General features: G+C 39.3%; 1 protein-coding gene across 5 annotated transcripts in view; it reads right to left on the bottom strand.

Annotated features, from left to right (window-relative positions):
* FMNL2 (formin like 2) overlaps positions 1-25004 on the bottom strand; it is a 327626-nt gene that overhangs the window by 63509 nt on the left and 239113 nt on the right. For 4 of the 5 annotated variants that reach the window (XM_043487455.1, XM_043487457.1, XM_043487456.1 and 1 more), the window contains exons 6-8: positions 24311-24463; positions 4935-5043; positions 1320-1396 (exon numbers count right to left, since the gene is read on the bottom strand). In XM_043487455.1, the coding sequence (XP_043343390.1) occupies positions 1320-1396; positions 4935-5043; positions 24311-24463 (339 nt within the window). The remainder of the gene's footprint in view (positions 1-1319; positions 1397-4934; positions 5044-24310; positions 24464-25004) is intronic. The other variant, XM_043487458.1, reaches the window with a different exon arrangement.

Below are 25004 nucleotides of genomic sequence, written 5' to 3'. Positions count from 1 at the left end.
ATCACTTTTTTTAGCTCAATTAACAGTTTTCAGATGTGCAATCCTGTCAGAGAGATCTGATAAAAGGGAGTAACTGTGAAACATAGACATGCATTAGAACAGAAAAGGCATTATACTAACTAAAATAAATTGACGAAGACAGGCTTTTGGAGGTAATCTGTGAAATGAATAGTATATGGCACTTGCCTTAATAGGAAAGTGAACATGAAAAGAAACCTGCATGCAGTTATTTTTGTTTTGTGGTGTTTTCTGTTTGGTTTGGTAATAAAAGTTACAAGTGTAAAGGTTGCAAATGAAGTGTGGACAAGTGGTAGTAGTTTTAGTGAGCTTTCAGCACCAAGGGGTGTGGCTAGGGCTGTATCAAGACTCTCCTGGCTCCAATCCTGACAACCTGGCAGCTTCACGCTCTTCACCAAGTTTTGCTAAATTTGCAACGATGCTGAGAACCAGGCCTCAAGAGGAATGAAAGCTTGAAGAGAAGGGCCAGAGTTGTCACCAGTTTCTCATCTCTGCCACATGTAAAACTGTAACATTGGTGAAAAGAAAATTCTACTTAGCTGAGGGATCTACTGGCAATCTGAATTCAAAAAGTCACTCTTGAAAGTTTCCAAACTCTAATTTGATTCTCGACGAGCTCTCTGCTGTCCCTAGTTTGATTAAGATTTGGACATTATTATTATTATTTTTTTATTTGACAGCACTTTGTTTTTATTTATTTTTTTTTATTTTTATTTTTATTTTATTTTTTCCAGTGGGTTTTGTCATACATTGATATGAATCAGCCATGGATTTACATGTATTCCCAATCCCGATCCCCCCTCCCACCTCCCTCTCCACCCGATTCCTCTGGGTCTTCCCAGTGCACCAGGCCGGAGCACTTGTCTCATGCATCCCACCTGGGCTGGTGATCTGTTTCACCATAGATAGTATACATGCTGTTCTTTTGAAATATCCCACCCTCACCTTCTCCCACAGAGTTCAAAAGTCTGTTCTGTATTTCTGTGTCTCTTTTTCTGTTTTGCATATAGGGTTATCGTTACCACCTTTCTAAATTCCATATATATGTGTTAGTATGCTGTAATGTTCTTTATCTTTCTGGCTTACTTCACTCTGTATAAGGGGCTCCAGCTTCATCCATCTCATTAGGACTGGTTCAAATGAATTCTTTTTAATGGCTGAGTAATATTCCATGGTGTATATGTACCACAGCTTCCTTATCCATTCATCTGCTGATGGGCATCTAGGTTGCTTCCATGTCCTGGCTATTATAAACAGTGCTGCGATGAACATTGGGGTGCACGTGTCTGAATCCAGCTTACCTTGGATTCTTGTTGTTCAAGCTTAGTGCAATCTCGTTGACAGCATGTGGGTGAGACATGACCATGTTGAAACCATACTGAAACAGGTATGGAAAAAACAAAGCATTAGGAGTTATTTCAGAGGACTGCCAATGTTGATTAAAAAGCAAAAACCTGAAGTTTCTACCTAATGTAATTTTATATCATCATAAGGACACTTATGTCTCTATGAAAAATTTCAGGAATGATGCTATGATCAAGGTACTATATCCCCATTCTCTATGAATAAACTATATGTGTCTCTATCAAAATGATGAAAAGGCTCCAGGCCAGTGATCTCAATCCTGCTGTTTGGCAAAATCACCTGGAAAAGTCAACAAAACAAAACACCAGCTCTCTGGGACTCACTCCAGGTCAATTTATTCTGAATCTCAAGGATGGGGCCCTGGCATGTGAATTTCTTTGAGCTGACTTCACTACACAGCAGGGTTGACAACCACCATTTCTAAATCCCTTCTCTATCAGCAATGGCTCTTAGGACCCAAAGCCTAGGGAAAACCTGCTTTGCTCTGAGGCATGTTACCTCATCCTTCTATAAAATGAACAAAGCTCAGTAAAAGGATCAAGAATCATTCTCAATTCTGCCAAGTTGAGGAATTATTCCTTTTCCTGCAAACTCTCAGCTCATGACCTTATTTCCAATTATACCCGGAAAACATAAGCGTTAGGGAAAAAACTTCCAAAAGCTCCCACCACCACATCAATACACCCACACAGATCTGTGGCTTCCCTCCTTACTTCTTCCTAAAGATGAACTGTCCACGCTCCCATCTAAGGTCATTCCCCCACTTGAGCTCTTGATTCCAATCCCTCTCACTACTCAAGAACATTATCAGTTCTGTCCGACTCTGTGACCCCATGGACTGTAGCCCACCAGGATTCTCTGTCCATGGAATTCTCCAGGCAAGAATACTGGAGTGGGTGGCCATGCCCTGCTCCAGGGGATTGTCCCGACCCAGAGATCAAACCTAGGTCTCCTGCACTGCAAGTGGATTCTTACAGTGGATTCTCTGGTGGCCAGAGAAGACCGAAGAACATCATCTGCTCCAGCAATTCTCCCATTCCCCCATCATTATTTTTCTCTCTGACTCACTACCATTAGCATAAAAAACATGATGTAAATTCTTTCATCTTAAACAACAAAAACAGAATGTCTCTGGACCCTACAACCTCATTTTTCTGCTATTCTTTCACAGCAAAATTCTAAATTACCCATGGTCTCCAATTCCTCTCCTCCTATTCTCTCTCAACACCATGTCCATCAGGCATTGCACCCCCACCACTCCAACAAAACTGTATCAAGATGATCTAAGACCTGCACTTCGCTAGAGCCCACGCCAGTTATCCTCATCTTACATGACTCAGCAGCAGCACTGGGCAAAGCTAACCACTCTCTTTCCTGCACTCAGCTCCTACTTCTCGGCTGCTTCCCAGTCAGCCTAGCTAGTATTCCCTCATCTCTCTGACTTTAAACAGGGTGCCCAAAGTTATTTGAGACCCAGCTTATTCTTTGCTTCTCTGTCTATTCCTGCTGGTATCTTTCACTCCCCTGACTTTATAGGCCATCTACTGACTCTCAAACTTCTAACTCCAGACCTCACCTCTAGACCCTGAACTCCCGACTGGCATTTCTGACCACCTATTTAAGATCTCTATTTAGATGTCTATGGACATCTCACAGTTAACATCTCTCCAACTGGAATATTAATAAGGTCTCCCAAATCTGCTCATCCTGCAGCCTTCCACGTCTTAGTAGATGGCAACTCCATTTCAGAGGTGCCCAGGACAAACCGCTGGGAGCTGTCCTTGACTCCTCACCACACCCCCACTGCTACTGTCCTTACCACCAAAACAAAATCAGAATCTGGCCACCTCTCATCACCTCTGCTGCTATCACCTTGGTTCACACCACCATCAACATTCACCTAAATTAATGCAACAGCCTTCTAAAAGGTCTACCTCCTTTTGTCTTTGCCCCCTGGAGTCAATCCTAACAAAGAAGCCAGATGGATCATGCTAAATTCCAGTGACAGATCAAGTCACACTTTTCCTCAGAATCCTTCAATAGCATTCCAGTCAGCATGAAGCCAATGTCCTTTCAATGACTTAAAGCCCTACATAATCAGGACCCCCCTGTAACTTCAGATTTCACCTTCTACTCCTCTCCACTTATTCTGATCCAACCAAACTGACCTGAGCACACCAGACCTATTCCTGTCTCAGGAACTTTTGCACTTGCCCTTCTCTCTGACTATAATTTTCTTTCTTAAATATTCCTTACCTTGTTCCCTTATTCTAGTTGTTACATAAATGTTATCTTCTCCATGACACTTTTCTGGCTAGCCTATTTAAAACTGAACTTGCATTTTTGGCTCTTATTCTTATTTCTTGATTATTTTTTCTACAGGACTTAGTTCTCTGGAGCCAGTCTTCCTCAGTTCAAATCCGAGTTCACCATTTATAGCCATACGTCTCTGTGTTTCAGTTTCCTCATGAGTAAAACAGGAGAGTAATATTACCAAGCTCACAGGGCTCTTGAGGCTTAAATCAAGTAATAGGTTTTAAAGTACTAGACTGTAGGATGCACTGCATAAGTGTCAGCTTTTATTTCATCACTATTATTATCTGAAGTGCTATATAGTAATTGCCTATCACTGTCTCCCCTCAATAGAAAGTAAGTTCCCTGAGGTATTTATCTTTTTGCTGCTGTGTTCCCTATGCCTAGAATAGTGTGTATCAGGCAATGCTCAAAAAATTAATTGACTGAAAGAATAAATGCATGTTTCCTTTCTTAAATTTAATCTGGCAAGCTTATGTTGGGTTTGAACTCTAATACTGATCTATGTATTTACCATCTGTTTCTATTTGGATCCATCTATGGAATCTGTGTCAATGGGATAAAATCCCATTTTCTTATTTGAACCATGTCTAAATTCTCAGCCATGGTTTGATTTTATAGCTATACTTTTGACCCTTCAGCTCACCGTAGATACTCCAGGCTCTAATTCCCACTCTCTGGTTAGGGTTAATCCCACATACTGTAATTAGTAACTCCCAGTGATTCTCAGGGGGAAGATATTCTGTATCAGTCATCTAAGGAGGACTCTGCTGTTCTACCAAACATCCTCTAAGTGCTTCTCATGAAGATTAGGAACCACAGGGTCCAATACACAGTAATTATAATTCCTTGCCTGTCATCACATAACCCTTTGAGGAACAATGACCTACCCAGTGTGTGAGATTATTCATTCCCAGGTTCCTAAAGCTGTTCCATTATTGCCCCAAACCAGTGGCTTACTCTGTCTCTAATAGTCACAAACACTTACCAAGTAATCTAGACAAGCTTACCACTGGAGGAGGAAAATGTCTTCCCTTTAAATACATTATAAATCAGAAATGCTAACTAAAAGGGCAATGAATTATGAGTAATAGAAGGAACAAGATCTTTCTTCTCTAAAAAATGTCATTAAATACTGACATTTACTTCAAATAGAAATACAAAGATACCAAAGAGAACAAGATTGAGTCTGATGATTTCAGATTTTTTTTTTTTAAGGATTATAAACAGAAACATACCTGATAATTCATGATGGCACGTAAACACATGATACAGACATGCACGTCATCTTTCTTACTCACTAATCTTGAATTTTTCAGGGTTCTTCTGCTTGGCAAAGTATTGTATCTACAAATAAAAAGGGAAACTTCCATAAAACTAAGAATTACTTTCTTAGCATGGGCAGATGCACTTTAAAAATGGTCACTGTTCTCTGTTTGTACCTATACCTAAATGAGGATTGCAGGTCAAACCACCACTAACGAACCCATCACCACAAGCACCCCATCACCACAAAACTGCTTCCACAGACTGTGAGGCCTAGACAATTCTGTGCAGTTGTTATCATCTTGTCAGGCCATATATCTGTGGACAGTGACGCTCAACTCCACTCACAGCATATAACAAATCAGACTGTACATGAGACTCATCAATAAGCCAGGCTCTAATTTGCAGTCCAAGCTAGATTTGTAGATATGACATGCACACAGATTACATATGTGAACAAGTAAAGGGGTAAAACTCAGCTATACAGAGATCTCCTATCATCTGACCCAATTTTAACTGTACCTTCCCATCACTGCTTTCAAGAGTCCCTGTTTCAGAGTTTAAGCCTAGGCAAGGTCATACGGTGTCATATCAGCCTGTGATACTGAATTTTAATATGCAAAACCTAAACAGTATATACATGCCTCCACACCCTCACCCAAACTCTGGTCTAGCAGCTAAAACTGAGACAGAAATGTGGTGACATTTCAAACGGTTAGGATGTTACAAGGTCAGGGTTCATTCTGGAGACCCTACATTACTAGGCCTTAGTTCTCCCTTCTGCAGATTTACCAGAGTATACAAGGCATAAAGAGTGACAGTGTAAGACGGGGAAAGTAGAAAGATGACAATTCTAAGGGTTTCATTATGAGCCTTAAATGACAGCTTCAGAGGAAAAACAGGTAAGTTTTTTCTGCAACTCCAAGCCTGAAAGGAAAGCAAGTTTCAAAAGCCATCAACTACTTTCCGAGAGTCAATGACAGAAATGCTCCACAAAAGAAGCTATAGACCTTCCTTCTCCTTGAATTAAGCTAGTTAAAAAAATTTAAAGGAAGCCATGATTAATATTAACTGCTTTCAGAAGTCTCACAGGTGCAGACCAAGAGTTGAAAACTGAAATGACAGGTTTGTCTCCAACGGTTCAGCTGAGCAGAACTTTGACATTTTCTATTCAAAAACTATCAAACAGAAAAAAAAAAGATGATTCTTTTACATAAACCTACTAATGAGCCAAAGAAATTTTTGAAAAGCATCCCAGTAAGTCACTTGCCTCAACATACCTGACTGTGAAAAATCTGGTTCGCTCATGTTACTTTTAATTTTTCTAAGGACTGTCTGCTTTCCTCACCCTGGAAAACAACATTTCAGCAATGCAAGATAGCCTAATTCAGTTTTGAATGCAAAAACAAAGTTCAGGAAACACATTCAGATTTCGCTGTTAGTAAGCCTAATAATACTTTGGCCACCTCATGCGAAAAGTTGACTCATTGGAAAAGACCCTGATGCAGGGAGGGATTGGGGGCAGGAGGAGAAGGGGACGACAGAGGATGAGATGGCTGGATGGCATCACCAACTCAACGGACACGAGTTCGAGTAAACTCCGGGAGTTGGTGATGGACAGGGAGGCCTGGCGTGCTGCGATTCACGGGGTCGCAGAGAGTCGGACACGACTGAGTGACTGAACTGAACTGAACTGAACTGAAGCCTAATTTCAACTTCTAAAATACAGTTTTAAAAGGTGTTGCACTCTGTCATAACTGCGGCCCAAGCATGATGGCTGACACACCTGACCGAATTCTCGCAGGATCTGGGGCTTCTTCAAACAACCACATGACTAGTCTGACCCAAGAATCTGTAGTCTTCTTAGTCTATACCCAAAGTTCTCTCCCTTCCTCTGCCCTTCTGAATTTATTTTAACCTCAGGTTTGTATTTCTTTAGTGGAATCACTTGTCTGTTTTATAACAGTTGATTAGAGAGATAGTTATTTCTAACAAAGCAGCGGCTATTAGTGTAAAACAAAGAAATCTAAGTTTTAAAAAAGAAAAGGTGTTATGAAGGGAATCAATCATCCTTTGCTAAATTATATTTAAGTACAGCAGTGACTGCAGAAGATAGATTGACCAAAGCCAACTATTCTTTAAGGAACATGGGACAGGTCATTCACACAGGCACATACTTCTCCATCACTTCCAAATAAAGTTAAATGATTCCAGCAAGCAGACCAAACTTACACATTTAATGGTGCTTCCTAAGAGGCATAAAGTAACATAGCAGGTTCCTCCCTTTTATTTATTAATCCACAACTTCAGCTATACCGTAATAAGACTCTTTCTAAGAAGGAGTCCTTGTCCTTACTAACATTATTTGCAGAAACCAGTAAACATTGATTATAATATCCTACTTACTAAACATTAACACAAAAGACTTGTATTTGTTGTACGTGGTTAATCTCAAATATATTTTCTGAATCAACATTTGAAATGTATTTAATATGAAAAAGCACATGGATACTTAACAATATTCAAGGAGTTCAGAAAGCATACAAAGATGTCAATAAGTAAAATTGATTAATGTTAAAATAAGTAAAAATTTATTAATGTTATTCTGTTCTTTAAAAAAAGTTGAACTTTTTTCTAAAGTGAATGATAGTATAAAATTAATTTTTCTCTGATTTTTTATTTATATAAAAACATAATTAAAGGCAACATTTTAACTTGTGTTAAAACACCACCATAACCAGTAACAACAACCAATCATAGTATTGACAGTTTAAGGAGATCTGTGATATTATTTACATCACCTTTCCTGATACAGATGAGAAAAATGATGCCCCAATGATGTAAATCTACAGAGCAAGTAGACGTAAGAGATGAAGCCAGACCCTCAAGTCTCCTCACTGGAATTCAGGGCAGTCACTTTCTACAGGTTGCTTCTCAACCTGACTCATCCATCAAGTGATCACATGAAAAAGCTACTGCTTACAGCCATTTGTGCTAATGAATTCCCTGTCAAAGGTTCCCATTCTGTCATCCCAACAGAGTTTTCTGTCCTGGCTCTTAACAGATATCTTTCCCCCACCCCTCCAATAATTATCCCACCATATAGAATTAAGGCTTAGGTGGCTAAGAAAAGCAGTATCTGAGCATTTTCAGAACACAGTGGCTGATCCACTCTGTAAGCAAAGTTTTCTTTTTATATCTTTATCCTCAATTACTTACCAGGCAAGGAAGGATTTTTTTTTAACTTAGTAATAAATTTTTCTCTGTATTTTTTTAAATTTTTCTATTTTGGAATTCTCATTCAAAAAAATTTTTCCCCTATTAAGTAAATGCACACCTGATAAACATCACAACTCTTTACCTCGGCAGAAATGAAGTATTTGCAAACAACCAAGAATCACTCTAAGTCCCCAAGACTAGATTCTAGGGACTGTGTCATGGGTCAGCATCTACATTAACCTACTCTTTAGCATACACATTTTGTGGAATTTGACCATTTATGCCATGAGATATTTGATTTACTTGCTTCAATTATCACCTGAGTAACTTTCCACCTTTTACCTTTTTGAACATGTTTTAAATCCAGCTCCAATGAACAATATCAATACTCTCCAAAGAACACATCCACATGGAGCTGGTTTTAATAGATCCTCAAGTTGACTCTAAAACACCAAAATAATTAGGACTAACAATTTACTACATTTCAACTTTCCACAAGCACTCCCAGATGGAATGAGCAATCTTAAAGAACTGGCCTCTGGTGCTTTATCAACCACAGGAAATCAAACCAACCCTTGTGTTTAAGGCCCAAAATTGGTTTTCCCAAGCAACTACTGTTTATGCTGAACTCTATTAAATGCTAAGGGAACGATCAAGGTGTTGCTTCAGCCACCATCTAGTTTAGAAAGCAAGAGATTTTATGGATAGCCTCTGTGTTAAGATGTTCTCTGTCCACACCTCAGCCCGCTCTAATGTGTAAAGTGAACTCAATAAGAGTATACACACATGCACATCACAGTACACTGAAGTGATAACAGGCGCCCCTCAAACAAGAGCACTTTCTCGCAAATCACGATACTTGAAAACCCTCATACAACCTTTTCTCAATCAAGCCATATTAGACCAAGTTAATACAGACTGAATCATGGTCACTATCTTTAGGCATATGAATGTTGTTTGAATGAGGCTCTAATTCAAGAAGTATAAAAGGAAAGGACAGATTGTGGGATAAGTATCAGAAGGTGACATACAATGAACATAATTGAACATGAAATGTTACTAATGTAGATTTGTTTTTTAAATTTATTTCTAATTAGTGGATAATTGCTCTACAGCGTTGTGTTGCTTTCTGCCATGCAATGGTGTGACTCAGCTATATATATACATACATCCCCCTCCCTCCCTCCTCCCCCCACCCCACCCCTCTCGGTCATCACAACACTGAACTGAGCTCCCTGCGTTATGTAGCAGCCTCCCACTAGTTACCTATTTTACACAAGGGAGTGTGTATATGTCAATGCTACTCTCTCAATTCATCCTCTCCTCTCCTTCCCCCATTATGTACACAAGTCCACTCCCTACGTCTGTGTCTCTATTCCTGCCCTGCAAATAGGTTCATCAGAAATAGTTTTCTAGATTCCATATGTATGTGTCTAACATAGATTTAAAACACACCATCTCACAAATCTTAGTAATAGAATCACAAGATACTTCCATTCATCTTTATCTATATTTAAAATTTTCTACAATGGATGTACAGTATTCTCCAAATAAAGAAAAAGTTACACCAAAAAAAACCTCTCACAGATGGTCTAGGTTTACATTCATCTGAAGACAGAAAGCCAACTAGATCATAAGATGATAACACTTTTCCCCACTTTAATCATCCCACGGAAGAATGTTTCCCAAAGGCCTCTTGAGTGGAGAGCTGGTCCGTAAACAGACAGCCAAGCTGAGGGTTTCTGTGAACAGGCTAAATTCTGCCACAACACATGCAGCAAAAGACCCAAGTATCATCAGAACAACTAAGCCTTGCAAATCCTATTCCTTGGTGCCACACACAGCCACCTGGATGCCAATAAAAACAGAATGTCATGATTAAGTTTCCAGAGAAAACTGATGAGGGTGATTGATTAGAGCCACACACCTCTACCAAGCATATGAGTCACACGGATTCACTTAGGTAGGGCTGGAACATCACAGCAAGAATCCATCACCAATTAAAAATGCAAGCAACTCACATGAAATTAGTCATCACAGTGAAATAGTGCATACACAAGGTGCTCCTGCATAGTCAGGTTAACACAAGTAAATATGATGCAATGTATTATCTTTAAAAGGGTAGATAAGGGCACATCCGGTTCTATGCCACAGCCCTTGAGGCTAATCTATCTTCACCTTTCACAAACACTGATCATCCCACTTTGGCTATTTGAACAAACTTTCCACAAAGACCTAAGTTTTACAAGGATGACATCACTGCTCAGTAGAAGATATGGGTGCTTCCGTGGAAAACCAATATCCTTGGCATGTGCTCTGTTACAGAATTACATATAGCAAAACAAGTACTATAATATTTTCTTCCAGGAGTTATCATGAAACATATAAAACAGGGCCACGTTGGAGATTGCCCCAGTGCATTGTGATATATGAAAAAGGCCCAAGTGGGAGGCAGTACTAGCTTCCCTATGGTCTCCTATGGATAAACTGAGGCAGATAAGCTCAAGTCTTGCCCCATGTAACATCTTGAATGACCCTAGATTTTTTCAGCAGTAAATGGTGCATGTTCCCTTCACTGAGATTTGAAATTGGCTTCCTCACTAGTAGCTCCCAAACCTCAAGGTACATCCAGCTTAATGTAGGAGGAGGAAGAGAAAGCAGGAGGAAGAAAGCTGGCAGCTCCATTCTGCCCCCACTCCACTGCCTACCAGGCTGGTGGTTTACACTCTGATTATGGGAACTAATGGTTTTTGAGGCTACTGTGAATCTAGAGAAGGAGGAAGGGGAACCAGCACAAGTTAAAACCAGCACAAAGTTAAAACCAGCACAAGTTAAAAGGAAGGGGAACCAGCACAAGTTAAAACCAGCACAAAGTTAGCTATTCTCACTGAGATTCAGTTGTTTTTCCTAAATCGATGTTTCCCAGATTGCTACAAGACTTTACTCTCCAGAGGTCTGAAACAGTTGACTCTGACTTATTTTGCTGATTTTCTCATTGCTTTCATGGGGCCTGTACTTCACCATTTTCACTGACATCTCATAACATTTAGAGAATCCTGAGAACCTATTCATTCTGAATACATGTAACAATTCCTTCAAGTTCAAAGGAACAGTTAAACAAGATTCTGCAAGAATTACATTTCTCTGGAGACTTGAGCTGGTTCTTTAAGACGTCAGGATCGGAGAACTATCGAATGGAAAAACAAGGGCATTCCATATGTATAGAGGGGCTGTGACCCAATGCCTGGTTAGGGGACTAATTGCCTTCCTGACTACCCTTCTTCCTCCAGACAGGCAAGCAAGAGTTTTGAGATTCTAGCTCTGTGGACACAAAAGAGGGGTTTCCCAGAGGCAGAAAACAACCCCGAGTCCAACTTTTGGAGCTCCTGTCCTTTGTAGAAAAGATAATGGAGAAGGGATATTTAGGGCTGTTGTTTGAGGGTCTCAAGAGTTTTAAGGAAATCCTGCTTTTTGAGAGGTCATTTTGACAGGAACACTACTAAATTTCTTCAGCACTCTTCTCCATCGACTGTGAGAACTGCCTCCACTCTTGTCAAGCACTGAATGAAAACTAAACATTACCGTCACATTCAAAGATAGTAAGACACTATCTTGGAAGAACCACCAGTAGTATTCACCAAGTTCTATGTGTGTGGAGAGAAACATGTGCCCAAACTGACTTAAGATCAAAACCAAAGAAAAATGACTCTAACCAACTGTATTAATTTATGCACCAGTGTTTTATAAGTTACATGAAATAATAATAAATGTGGAAGTTACAGTCAATGCTAGTAAGAGTAAAATGCTTAAATTTTTTAAGCAACTGTCGCAAGTAAGTATCTTTTAAGAAACCTATACAATGTGCCCTGTTTAGTACTATAGAGTCAGCTGTGCCGCCTACTTCACACGTGGCGATCCATCTGCGCAGGAGCTGGCAGTGGGCACCTCGAGCAGCAGGTGCTACGCAGAAGCTATCTCTGCTTTGAAAGACTGTTAGAATGACTGATTAGCGAGAGCCAGCCAGTTGATTTCTAATAAATGACAGGGCAACTCAAACCTAGATTTCTGAGTCCAGAAAGCAAAAAGAATGTCAAAGTCAGCAGACAAAACCTGGGGAAGTAGCTCTCTTGGATCTACTTGACCACAGAGTAGATACACGGGAATTTCTCTGACCAGGTCAAGCCTGAATGATATACAGTGTTCACTAGAGTTCTGGTTATAACCATGTCTTGCTGTCCTTAAACCACAACTCACTGTAAGAGTCTAAAAAAAAAAGCTACAGTAATTCTGAACGAGTTCCTCAGGTTTAAGAATGCAACAGACAAGTGAGACTACATCAATCTAAAAAACACAGTAAAAGAAAGAGTGAAAGGTAACCTAGGGAATGGGAGAAAATAATTTACAAACCAAGTATGTAATAAGGGGTTAATATCCAGAATATACAAGAAACCCCCACAAATCAACAGCAAAAACAAACAAAAATCATCCAATTAAAGAATGGGCAAAAGGAACTTGACATTTCTCCAAAGAATACATACAAATGGCTAACAGGTACATTAAAAATGCTCACTAATCAACAGGAAAATGAAAATCAAAAGCACAATGAGAAAGCACCTCATACTGACTTTCAGGATGGCCATTATAAAAAAGACAAGAAAAACAAGTGTTAACAAGAATAAATTAGAGCCCACGTACACTGTGGGTGGGAACGCAAGTTGCACAAGCATTATGGAAAACAGCATGGAGGTTTCTCAAACAAAAATAGAACTTCTCCACGTAATGTTGCAGCAATCCCACTTCTGGATGTTTATCTAAAAGAACTGAAACCAAGATCTTAAAACAGGTATCTGCACTCACATTCCTGGCAGCACTATTCACAGAAGCCAAGATGTAGAAACAACCTAAATGCCCATCAATAGATAAATGAATAAATATGGATAAAATATGGTTTTAAAAAATAATAATGAGGTGGTGTGACAGAAGTGTTACCTGATGTTATGGTAGTAATCACTGCAATGTATCAACATACAAAACCAACACATTGTATAAGTTACACAATGTTACACAACAATTATCTCTCAATAAAAAATTAACTTCCATATTCACATAGACACACAATATCAAAGTCCTGAAGAACAAAGAAAGGGTTGTGAATCCCCTGGCGATCCAGGGGTGAGGACTCGGTGCATTCACTGCCATGGCGCGAGTGCAGTCCCTGGTTGGGAAACTAAGAGCGGGTAAGGTGGGTGGGATGAACTGAAGACTGGGACTGATATATACACTACTATGTACAAAATAGATAACTCATGAAAACCTACTCTAGAGCACAGGCAACTTTACTCAGTACTCTGTGGGGACCTAAACGGGAAAGAAACCCAAAAAGAGAGGGAATATATTTAAACATACAGCTGATTCACTTTGCCGCACAGCAGAAATTAACGCAACACTGTAAAGCAACTATACTTCAATTTAAAAAAAGAAAAAGAAAGGGTAAGGGATGGTTCCAAGTAAAAGGATGTTACACAGACACAACCAACACAATAAACGATCCCTGTGTGGGATTCTGGACAGAGTTGGAAAAAATGTTATGGAATAGACTGGAATAACTAAACAGACTGAACTATGTAACCGTTCTGATTTTAAGAATTACACCATGGTTATATAAGAGCATGTCTTCGTAACTGATTCACTTTGCCGCACAGCAGAAATTAACGCAACACTGTAAAGCAACTATACTTCAATTTAAAAAAAGAAAAAGAAAGGGTAAGGGATGGTTCCAAGTAAAAGGATGTTACACAGACACAACCAACACAATAAACGATCCCTGTGTGGGATTCTGGACAGAGTTGGAAAAAATGTTATGGAATAGACTGGAATAACTAAACAGACTGAACTATGTAACCGTTCTGATTTTAAGAATTACACCATGGTTATATAAGAGCATGTCTTCGTTCTTAGGGTATCTACACAAAAATAATTAGGTATACAAGGGCATGATTCTGTAACTTGTTCTCAAATGGTTAAAGGGTACGTTTACAAAGCAATGTGCAAATGGTAGAGTAAACTTAGGGACAAAACGTTAAAACAATTGCTGAATCTGTGTAAAGAGCATAAGGAGGAATTATTGTACTATTGTTGCCTTCTTTCAGCTTTCAATGATGTCAAAATTAAAGGTCACAGAGATAAAAAGAAGAAAATTATGGTAGATACATACACTGGAATATTACACAGCCTTCAATGAAAGGAAATCTTGCAATATGTCGTAACATGGATGAACCTTGAGGACATTACACTATGTGAAGTGAGCCAGTCACAGACCGACAGATGCTGTATGACTCTATTTATACGAGATACCGGAAATGGTCACACTCACTGAAGTGGGGAGTAGAATGGTGGCTGCCAGGGCCTTAAGAGACGGCAGAATGGGGAATTGCTAATATAAGTATAAAGCTTCGGTTATGCAAGGTGAGAGTTCTAGAGATCTGCTGAAATAATACCTTGCCTACAGTCAACAACACTGTACCATACACTTAAACATTGTTGAGAAGGTAGATCTCCTGGTAAGGGTTCTTAGCATCATAAATAAATAAAAAATAAAAGCAGTATTCTTTACAAAGTAACAATGGGTGATAACATAAGTAACTATAAGTAATGTGTCTATGATAATTCTAGGTGTACAGAAGACCCACTCCTGATTAAAAGCTACATGTGATCAAATCCTGAATTTCTTTCAAGACCTACATCTGCAAAGCACCAAAATCAAATGGAAACTGCTATCTAACCAGTGGTGCCTTGAAGAAAAAAAAAGCCTGATCACACATCTATTGTCTTGAAATATACTTACTTCTAGACATATTCCTACATGTGAGTTTTGTACATGTCTGCCTCTCCCTTTGAGCTCCTATTATCCAAGAACAGTATGTTACTGCAGAACCTTAAATGGAATGTTCCCTGAACTGACCTAACCCAGTCCCTCCTAGAGTCCATCAAGAAGGTTTTTGAAAATATTCTGTGAAGTCTCCATGCCAACATTTGTGAGGTTTGTAATACTTAGGTCCTATTGGCAACAGAAAAAGACAAGGTATATTTTATTCTTCTTACAAAAGTATCTTCAAAAAAAAAAAAAAGTATCTTCAAGTAACCGAACTACTCAGATATTAAACTAAATAAACCTATAAATAAAGACTAGCAATCAGAACTCCTTTGGAAGCTAATGTTAGTATTCAGCCCAATCGGAATGCAATGCCATCTGAGTATATCACATCATTTGGCATAAGTGTACTAGTCTTTTATGGTTCCAAGGTCTGGACTAATAGAACTTTACCAAGATTTGGGGTTTTAGGTTTCCTCTCCCTGACTATTCAGTCAGACATGACATCACCTGGGCATATTTTTTCTATCAATTAAACTCATAAAATATTAATACTTAATGCTAAAAAAAAAATAAGCCAAGCACTTTTCTGTCTCTAAAGCCAAAAGAAACAGAGCTGAAAGAGTAGAACCCAGATAGTTTGAAGTGGGAGTGAAGCAGGTGGGGGAAACAGACAAAGACACAGAGATATGTGTGGGGGGGTGTTGGTTACACAAAACTCCTAATGAACCTTTTTTTCTAATCAGTTGTTGAAATGTTCTGTTCATCTGATTCTCCTATCAGAGGACCAGGTGATAGCTAGAACAGAACCTGTAAGGTCTCATTTACATGCATTTTGAATGGAATACATGAATCAACAGGCTCCATCATATGAATGAAGGGCCATTAGTTCGAATTTTCTGTTTTTCAATTATATTCCTTTTGTAAAAGGCATTTGCTATGGAGTGGCTAATTAGGATATGACCCTATGTGAAAAGTGTCCAAGGAAACTAATGCTTGTGACTTTTCAATAGAAATATTTCTATGTTCATCAATATTTGGCCCCTCTTTTCATAAACCTTCAATAAATCATTGTCAATGTGCCAAAATGACAATTCCACAGCCTGGCCTTCAATACAGCACATCAGTTCAGTTCAGTCACTCAGTCGTGTCCGACTCTTTGTGACCCCATGGACCTCGGCACACCAGGCCTCCCTGTCCATCACCAACTCCCAGAGTTTACTCAAACTCATGTCCATTGAGTCAATGATGCCATCCAACCATCTCATCCTCTGTCATCCCCTTCTCCTCTCACCTTCAATCTTTCCCAGCACCAGGGTCTTTTCAAATGAGTCAGCTCTTTGAATCAGGTGGCCAAAGTATGGGAGTTTCAGCTTCAACATCAGTCCTTCCAATGAACACTCAGGACTCATCTCCTTTAGGATGGACTGGTTGGATCTCCTTGCAGTTCAAGGGACTCTCAAGAGTCTTCTCCAACACCACAGTTCAAAAGCATCAATTCTCCAGTGCTCAGCTTTCTTTATCGTCAAACTCTCACATCCATACATGTACATAACACAGTACATAAACTGGCTCTACATGACTTCCAGGCAGACTTACCTGTTCACTGTTTCCTGAACAAACCATGCAGTCTCACAGCTGACCACTGCTCCTACCGCTCTCCCTTCCTCCCATGCTTCTACCCTCTCCTCCCAACCTTCCTCATGTGTCACATGCAGACCAACTTATGACTCTTCTCTAGGTTTGGTTGTTCACTCTAGTCTCTAAGGTTCCATATAATTAGTTCTGTTTATCCACAAGTGATACTTAACATGTGTTAGTAGGAGCATGAACACACATATACTCTTCTCAATCAAATTGTATATAAAGACACTGACACAGTGGAAAGAAGTTGGAAGACTCAGATTATAAATTCTGGCTCTATCGCTTACTACCTACAGGTAACTTCTCTGAGCCTTCTCATCTGTAAAATGGGGCTAATAATTCTTGAACACTTACCTACAATTTTATGAAGATATAATAATGCAAGTATGAAAAATTCATTTATCAAGAATGAATATATTATGTACAAATACATTATTCCATGTATCATTCTGTATCCTCAGCATTTAGCAATGCACCCTTCACATATTATGGATGCAATCAATCTTGCAGATGAAAGTATCAGAATGTAGCTGGAGGAATTTGCTAAGTCATCTTCAGTAATTTTTGCAACCTTATACCGTTAACATTTATTGACTACACACTACTGTGCCAGGTTCTTTACAGGAATTGTTAATCTCACAACCTATGAGTCAGGTCCTAGATCTGATCTGAGAATATGTGAGACAGATCCCCAACAATGCACTGGTCAGGTAGGCTTGTTTTTCCATTTCCACATAGCCTCTTTCAGTCGATTTTCTATTGGGTAAAAGACCCAATAAAGAAGTGGAACAAGGGAAGAAAACCTCACAGTGGAAAATGCCTGACATCTGCCAGCATGGTGCACCCACAAGCTATAATTACAACTGTCACCATTTCTACTAGCAAGGTCATTAAAATCAGTTTCGAGCTGAGCATCTGGAATGTACACTCTTAACCCAAGTACTTTTTTCTCTTTTTACAACACCCAATAAAAAAGAAATGCAAAAAATCTGAAACACAACAGCCTAACACTTCGAACTTGTTTCTGCTTACAAATGTGCTGAAAAGGAAAAGTGACAATTTGTAATTACAGATTATTTTTGGAAAGTATAGGAATTTACAAAGTCTTTCTTCTAAACATGGGTGCTGCATTTTCTGCAACCTTAGATCTTCAGGTCAACTGTCCAGCAGGGTAAGGGGCATCTTCAATAGTTCCCCTTTCCCAGAAATAAAACTCAGGTATTGGCTATAATGATCATCCATTATTCTTTTTTCTTCTACTTTTTCAGCATTTTCTCTCCTTCTAAAGTAAGTGTTACTGAAAATTTTAACCAGCATCTGCCATCTCATCTGGTGAACAAACTTCAAACCTTGAGAATAAGTGTTTAAATATACTTTTCAACTTTTCCCCTTCAAGTTGGCAGATAAGGTAAATTCTTCAAGATCCTTCCATAGGGAAAACTTAGAATAAATAAAGTTAAGAAAAAGGGTACACATAGAATTAATTTACCAAAGTTGGAAAATGAACAAAACTGAGTTCAATCTCCTTGTTGAGAATCAAGATAAATGTGTTTTAGCTTCTAACTATAAAACTCAAGTATATTTTTTATGTGATACTAGAACGGTCTAAGTTAAAAGGCTAGGTGATCTTCTTTGCCCAACAATAAAAATTCAAGGTAAAATGCTACTGCTAAAATAAAAACTTGTAAGAGCTTAAAAGAGCTCATCTCCTTTAAAATATCATTTACTTTATAAACAAACTGGTACTGAGTTGGTATTTTCATAGCTGTAGATAGGATCACTGTTATGAAGAGATCAGGAAAACCGCTATGAATAGAAGTAACTATTGCAAATGAAAGCCAATGAGCCACATGGGCCCTTAGCCCATACACATGGAAATCAGTCTGTAGGAATGAGTTAGCTGCTTAGGACATAAGGTCTTTGAGCTGGGCTTCAAGTGCCTCATCAACAAAGAGTTGGACTAAATGACATCTGAGATCCTTTCCAGATTCCAACTTTTCCCCTTTTTACTAATGGTTCAATTCCTCTTCTCATCAATCAGACACAAAGCTTCTGTTTTTTATCACTCTGATTGTCTCTGCTCTATATTCTAAGCTTTGGGTATCTCGCACGTAGGTCTAAGCACCAACTGCCTCAGCAATCTTTTACTCCAATCAATATCCAGCGCATTTATCAGACTCTACACACCTTGTGTGATTCCCATTCCACTGCCTTCCAGATAAAAGCCAAATTCCAAAATTCCAAAAAAGAAAGGTTCTTTCTTAAGTGGCCTCTCCCTATCTGATCCACGAGTATACAGTATATGTATTTTATGTCAGTTCTAAAATCATAAAAACAGAAACTTGAAGAATTCATTCATAATCTCCTTTTCAGTAAAAATAGCCACTATCTCCATTCAATAAACCTTCTTTTCAATGTCTTCCCATTTGCAAATGTGTGTGTGTGTCCTTAGTCATGTCTGACTGTTTGTGACCCCATGGACTGTAGCCCTCCAGGCTCCCTCTGTCCATGGAATTCTCCAAGCAAGAGTACTGGAGTGGGTTGCCATTTCCTACTGCAGGGGATCTTCCCAATCCAGGGATCAAACCTGTGTTTCCTGCATCTTCTGCATTAGCAGGCGGATTTTTTATGACTATGCCCGCTGGGAAGCCCTCATTTGCAAATAGGTGAAAATAAAACTGTATCCATAGAGAACTTTCTTGTTCCTGTCATTCATTTAGGAAATCTTCACGTTTCTATATGATGGTTATCTTCTAATAGTTGTAAAAGTACATAAAATCCAGCACATTAATCAGATCTCCATTAGGGCATTTAGCACCTTTGGGTGAAGTAGAAAAAGACACCGTTTCTGGGAAGGCTTAACAAGTCCTCTCCTGCACAGTGCAATTTACATAACTCCATTTGGACACCCTGATATTAAAATAGTATATTTACTGACAGAAAAAAATCATTCTGTGAATATATAGGCAGGATCATGTTACATGACAGTTGGGGTCTGGCCACCTCACTTCAGATCCCAGGCAAGTTGCTTAACCGCTAGAGGCCTTGGTTTCCTCAGAGTGACAGTATTAACTAATAGTAGCAGGTATGTATCTCACAGAGGCCTTGTAAGCAGTGAACAATCACAGAAGGCTCTTAGGACAGTGGCTGGCACACAGTGGACACTCAACAAATTCTATTTTTCTCCCCAATAAAAATCTATGTTACCAATATCTTTGTGCTCATTTTTAAGCAATTAAAAAAAATTACTTCTATGAAAACCATTGCCCGGAAAGGATTAGAGATGTGTAAACTAGAATGTAAATTTGAACTCTTCATGTAAATCCACTAAGTATATGTAAGTGCTAAAAATAGTGATGATGACTTCACAAAATGCCAGTCCATTAAGATAATAATCTCATGAAAAAGAGTAAAATTTGTTCTAGGAAATCTCAGAAAGAAATGTTAAGTAGGAGTTAATATATATTAAAGAAAATATGGGATCATGATTTTCTTTTAGTGGGAAGGTTAGTAAGGGTGACCTGCAAGGCTTTCCCAGCTTGGTATGCCTATGACCCAGTCTCCATTAAACAGTCCTACCCCACTGCAAAGATCACAGAACCTCTGTCCCAGAAAGGCAGGATCTTCCCTCTATCCCAAAGAGATCTGATCTCTGATGTAAGATTTTGTTCATCCCATGCTCATTCATTTTACCTCTACCTGCAACAGCCTTTCCTCACCCTGACAAGCAACTCTCGCCATCACTCAAAGTCCCAGTTTAAATCTCATCTTCCCTCCAGATTCCTAATGCTCCACCACTTTCTTTTACACCTTGTAATACTGATTTACTATCTATAGAAAGAAAGTGATTTTGCTCAGTCGTGTCCGACTCTTTGCAACCCCACAGACTGTAGCCTACTAGGCTCCTCCATCCGTCCATGGGATTTTCCAGGCAAGAGTACTAGAGTGGGTTGCCATTTCCTTCTCCAGGGGATCTTCCCGACCCAGGGATCGAACCCAGGTCTCCAGCACTATAGGCAGCTGCTTTTACCATCTAAGCCACCAGGGAAGTCAGCTTATTTAAGTTTAGTGGCATTAACCATGACATTCCTAAAAATTAAACATTACTTTCTCTTACCTCTGAATTAATGCAATCTTTGTCTTCAAAAATCTAGAGTGTCCATATATGCATACAAGGCATCATTTAATTTAGCTAGATCTGTAACAGAAATCTATCTTAACTGAAGGCACACCAGACTCTAAGCTTATGAGACAGCACACTCGAGATTTCCATTGCATCAATAAACATTTCTACAACTGGCTACCCTGACAAATTTATGACAGTACAGAATCTACAAGTTGATACAATGCCAGGTGAATGTCATGTCATAAAATGCTTAACCATCCATTTTAAGTATTTTTAAAAGGCTAAATATGAAAAGGAGAGTGCACCATTAGTATTTTGTTTTGAAAGTAGAGCGCTTCTCCTTTTCTTCAATCAAGCCACCTTTATTGCCTTTTTTTTATATAAAGTGTTTTAAATTTCTTGAAATCTCATTTCTTCCTCCAAGTTTAACTAACCCTTTTGTCAAGTGATATAGGATAAGATAACTGAATCTACATTATTATCTGGGGATGGGGATGAGGGAACTAAAATCTGCATTTGGATACAGAATACATATTCTAATCAAACAAAACTACCAGAATACATCTCTACAGAATGTGACTGTCTTTTTATCTGTCCAAAAAAAAAAAAAAAACTGTAATATTAGTTAAAATGCAGTACTGCTTGAAGGCTCAAACTCTTAAAATGAAGAATCATAATATGATAAGAGAAAGAATCAAAGTTTAAAAGGCACTGGGCTTTATCCAAGTACAAGGTGATGGAATGAAGCCATGCAGTTATCATACTATAACACGGAGAGCAGGTACCACGCTCTGCTGTCACGTGCTACAAGCTCTCTTGGGTGTCATTGTCATTGTCATCCATGACTTACAAGATGTTCTGGTTTGAAGACTTGTCATCAATGTGTAAACTGAAGGTTGCTCCAGAGGCAACAAGGGGAGAAGCAGCTCTGGTGGCATTTGAACTGAAGATACTCAGGCAGAGAAACTAATCTGGTGGTGACGGGAGAGATGAATGGAACCGGAGGAAGAGGAAACAGGAGGACAAGAAAGGACAAGATAGAGGAGGAGTTGATGATCAGAAATGACGTGAAGAATGAAAAAGAAGACCAACAAAAAGAAAGTCAAAAAGTGGAGGCAGGAGAAAAAGAAAGGGGAGAGAGGAAGGAGAAGGAAGAGAGAAAAAAAAATACATATATAAACAATCTTTGAAAATCACTGTTGTGTCCAACTCTTTGTGACCTCATGGACTATACACAGTCTATGGAATTCTCCAGGCCAGAAAACTGAAGTGGGTAGCCCTTCCCTTCTCCTGGGGATCTTCTCAACCCAGGGATCAAACCCAGAGTTCCTGCACTGCATGCAGATTCTTTACCAGCTGAGCCACAAGGGAAGCCCAAGAATACTGGAGTGGGTAGCCTATCCCTTTCTCCAGTGGATCTTCCTGACCCAGGAATCGAACTGGGGTCTCCTGCATTGCAGGCGGATTCTTTACCAACTGAGCTATCAGGGAAGCCCAACAATCTTTGGGTATGTGAAAAGCAGCATGTTCCATATTCCTGTACCTCTGGTTGCTGTTTTTACAAGTTAGAGATGCTATCAAATGACCAAATACAGAATTAGAATCCATTAGACCTGGAATATACTGATACCCATTGTTTAAAAACAAAAATTGAAGCTTCAAGTCAACAAGTATCATGAAAGTTATTGCTATATTGGTTTTTCTTTTTGAGAGCTCATGAAGGAGTCAAAGGAATTTCAAATGTTCCATTCCTGAGCCTGAAACTGTTTAAACACAGAAAAAGAACACAATGCTGGTTTCTTAGCTGGTCAACACACCTGCCAACCAGAAATGTCATAATGGTTCCCAAGTTTCTCAAAACAGTATTTCCATCATGTCTCTCTATATACTTTGGGTCTTTTTTCTTTTTTTTTTTTCAATTTAAAATGAATTCTATGGGAGGGAGGATTTAGAGGGAGGGAACATATGTATACCAATGGCTGATTTATGTTAATGTGTGGTAGAAACCAACATAATACAGTAAAGCAATTATCCTGCAGTTAAAGATAAATAACTTCTTGTTAAGGTGGTAGCTGGCCAGTATATGATACTTTCCAGGTAAAAAATAATGAAAAAGCAAATTAAAATGTACTCTTGTCAATTAAATTCTTTACACATCACTATAGCTGTATCAATGGTTAAGACTTTCCGTTTGGGTTACAAAGTGATTAGGGAGTTCTTCAGGCACAACTGGTGCTCCTGCAACTTCCCAATCAGTCCACATAATCCTCTGTTCATATGTTAAGCTGATGCAGACTAGCAGGTTATATACACCTTGTGTGTGTGTGTGTATGCGTGCATGCACTCAGTTGTGTCCAACTCTTTGCAGCCCCGTGGACTATATATAGTCCACCAGGCTTGACTGACTGTCCATGGGATTTCCCAGGCAAGAACACTGGAGTAGGTTGCCATTTCCTACTCCAGGGGATCTTCCCAACCCAGGGATTGAAACTGCATCTCCTGCATCAGCAAACAGAGTCTTTACCACCTGAGAAACTTGTATGTGTGCTATGTTTAGTCGCTCAGTCATGGCTGACTCTTTGAGACTCCACGGACAGCAGCCCACCAGGCTCCTATAGCCCTTGACCTATTGCAAAAATCGTGAGATGAATTGCCACACAATTCTTCATTATTATTATTATTGAATTATTCCAAAGCTGTTAATATTTTTGGCATTTCCAAACAAGGAAAATCTGCATGGCTGATAAGAAGCATAATATTCAAACATCAAATCCTGAGCAGAACTGAATTTATAAAGACTTAACTTTCCATGACAAAAACCCACCAAGCTCTACAGTAGGTATGAGTGAATGAACAATTTCAGGGATATTACACTCAGCAGTAATACAGGTGTTCACCCCCATCCTCCCTTAGCATGGTGGTATTTCAACCAAAACCGACAGGAGGAGGAATCTGTAGGAGGAAACAGAAGGTTGACAATGGAGAGCACACCCAACCGAAGGAATAGTGCTTAAAGGCCTCTCTTTAATAAAAATAATCACTGCACCTGATTAAGAACACAACCCACAGAAGACACACCTGAGTTACCACAGGAAGAAGAGAGGAGAGGAGTAGGGTTTAAATAACAACAAGGAGTTCCTGAGATTCTCAGATCTCAATGGGCTGACTCTACCCAGGAAACAGAGTCCAGGATGTCAGCATCTCCTTGGTTTCAGGAACTTATCTGTCTATGGAGACTGCTCTGTTGTGTCATTTGGAAGCAGAATTTTCTTTCTGTGCTGAATGAAGGAGTAGTATTTGCAGTGAGCTACTTAAAGGCATTGAGTAGTGCCCAACAGATGATCCCATGAACTCCTGTAGGAATCTGCATTTGGAATTGTCCCACAGCATGGGTGATACGAGTGATACATACACAGCCCAGGATCCTCAACAGAAGCTGTCCCAACGTATCCTACCAAACCCGCCTGTTCCTGAATCCAGGCACTCACCGCAGGGCAGAATGTCTTCCCGAGCGGGACACACTGTTACCCACGGGAGAAGGCAGGTTGCTTCCTCTGTGCAGGTCCTCAATGGACCGACTCCAGGGCTTTGATTTGTCCACCGAGCTCTCCATAGTGCTCTCCACACTTTCAAAGTCAAAACTAAAACAAAAAAGAAATGCCACTCAAGACTTAATTCAGATTCACACAAACACACGGATGTGCAAAACTTGCTCCTTCCAATTACACATCTGCACCTTAATATGGGTAGTTTTTGCAAACAAAGAAAACTGATAATGGAATACAACTGAATTTCCATGGACTGTGTGTTAGCTTCAAAAATACAGAATGACAACTAGGAATGTGTTATTTGCATCTTATTATAAGGCTTGCTGACTTACTGATTACTAACGAGCTCTGGTGGGATAAGGAAAAAAGATCTTAGAGCTGTCTACATTTTGCTTTAACAAGTCAATATGTTAGGCTTATACTAATTTATTCCTACCCATCAATTTTCACTGAGCGTTTTCTCCTAGTGTGTTGGCAAATGTGCTTTTCCAACCATATGTGATACATTACTTGCAAAGTTACGAATTTGCTTTGATTTTGGAATCTCTCCCCAGTGCGGTGCTCTTTAAAGTAGGGATGTTGTTTTTCTGGCACATTTTTGAGGTTATTACTCATGTTAACCATGTTAGAATAA

The sequence above is a fragment of the Cervus canadensis genome, chromosome 15 (assembly GCF_019320065.1).
Source record: "Cervus canadensis isolate Bull #8, Minnesota chromosome 15, ASM1932006v1, whole genome shotgun sequence".
NCBI classification, from domain to species: domain Eukaryota; kingdom Metazoa; phylum Chordata; class Mammalia; order Artiodactyla; family Cervidae; genus Cervus; species Cervus canadensis.
This window is presented reverse-complemented; position numbering and strand designations above follow the sequence as displayed.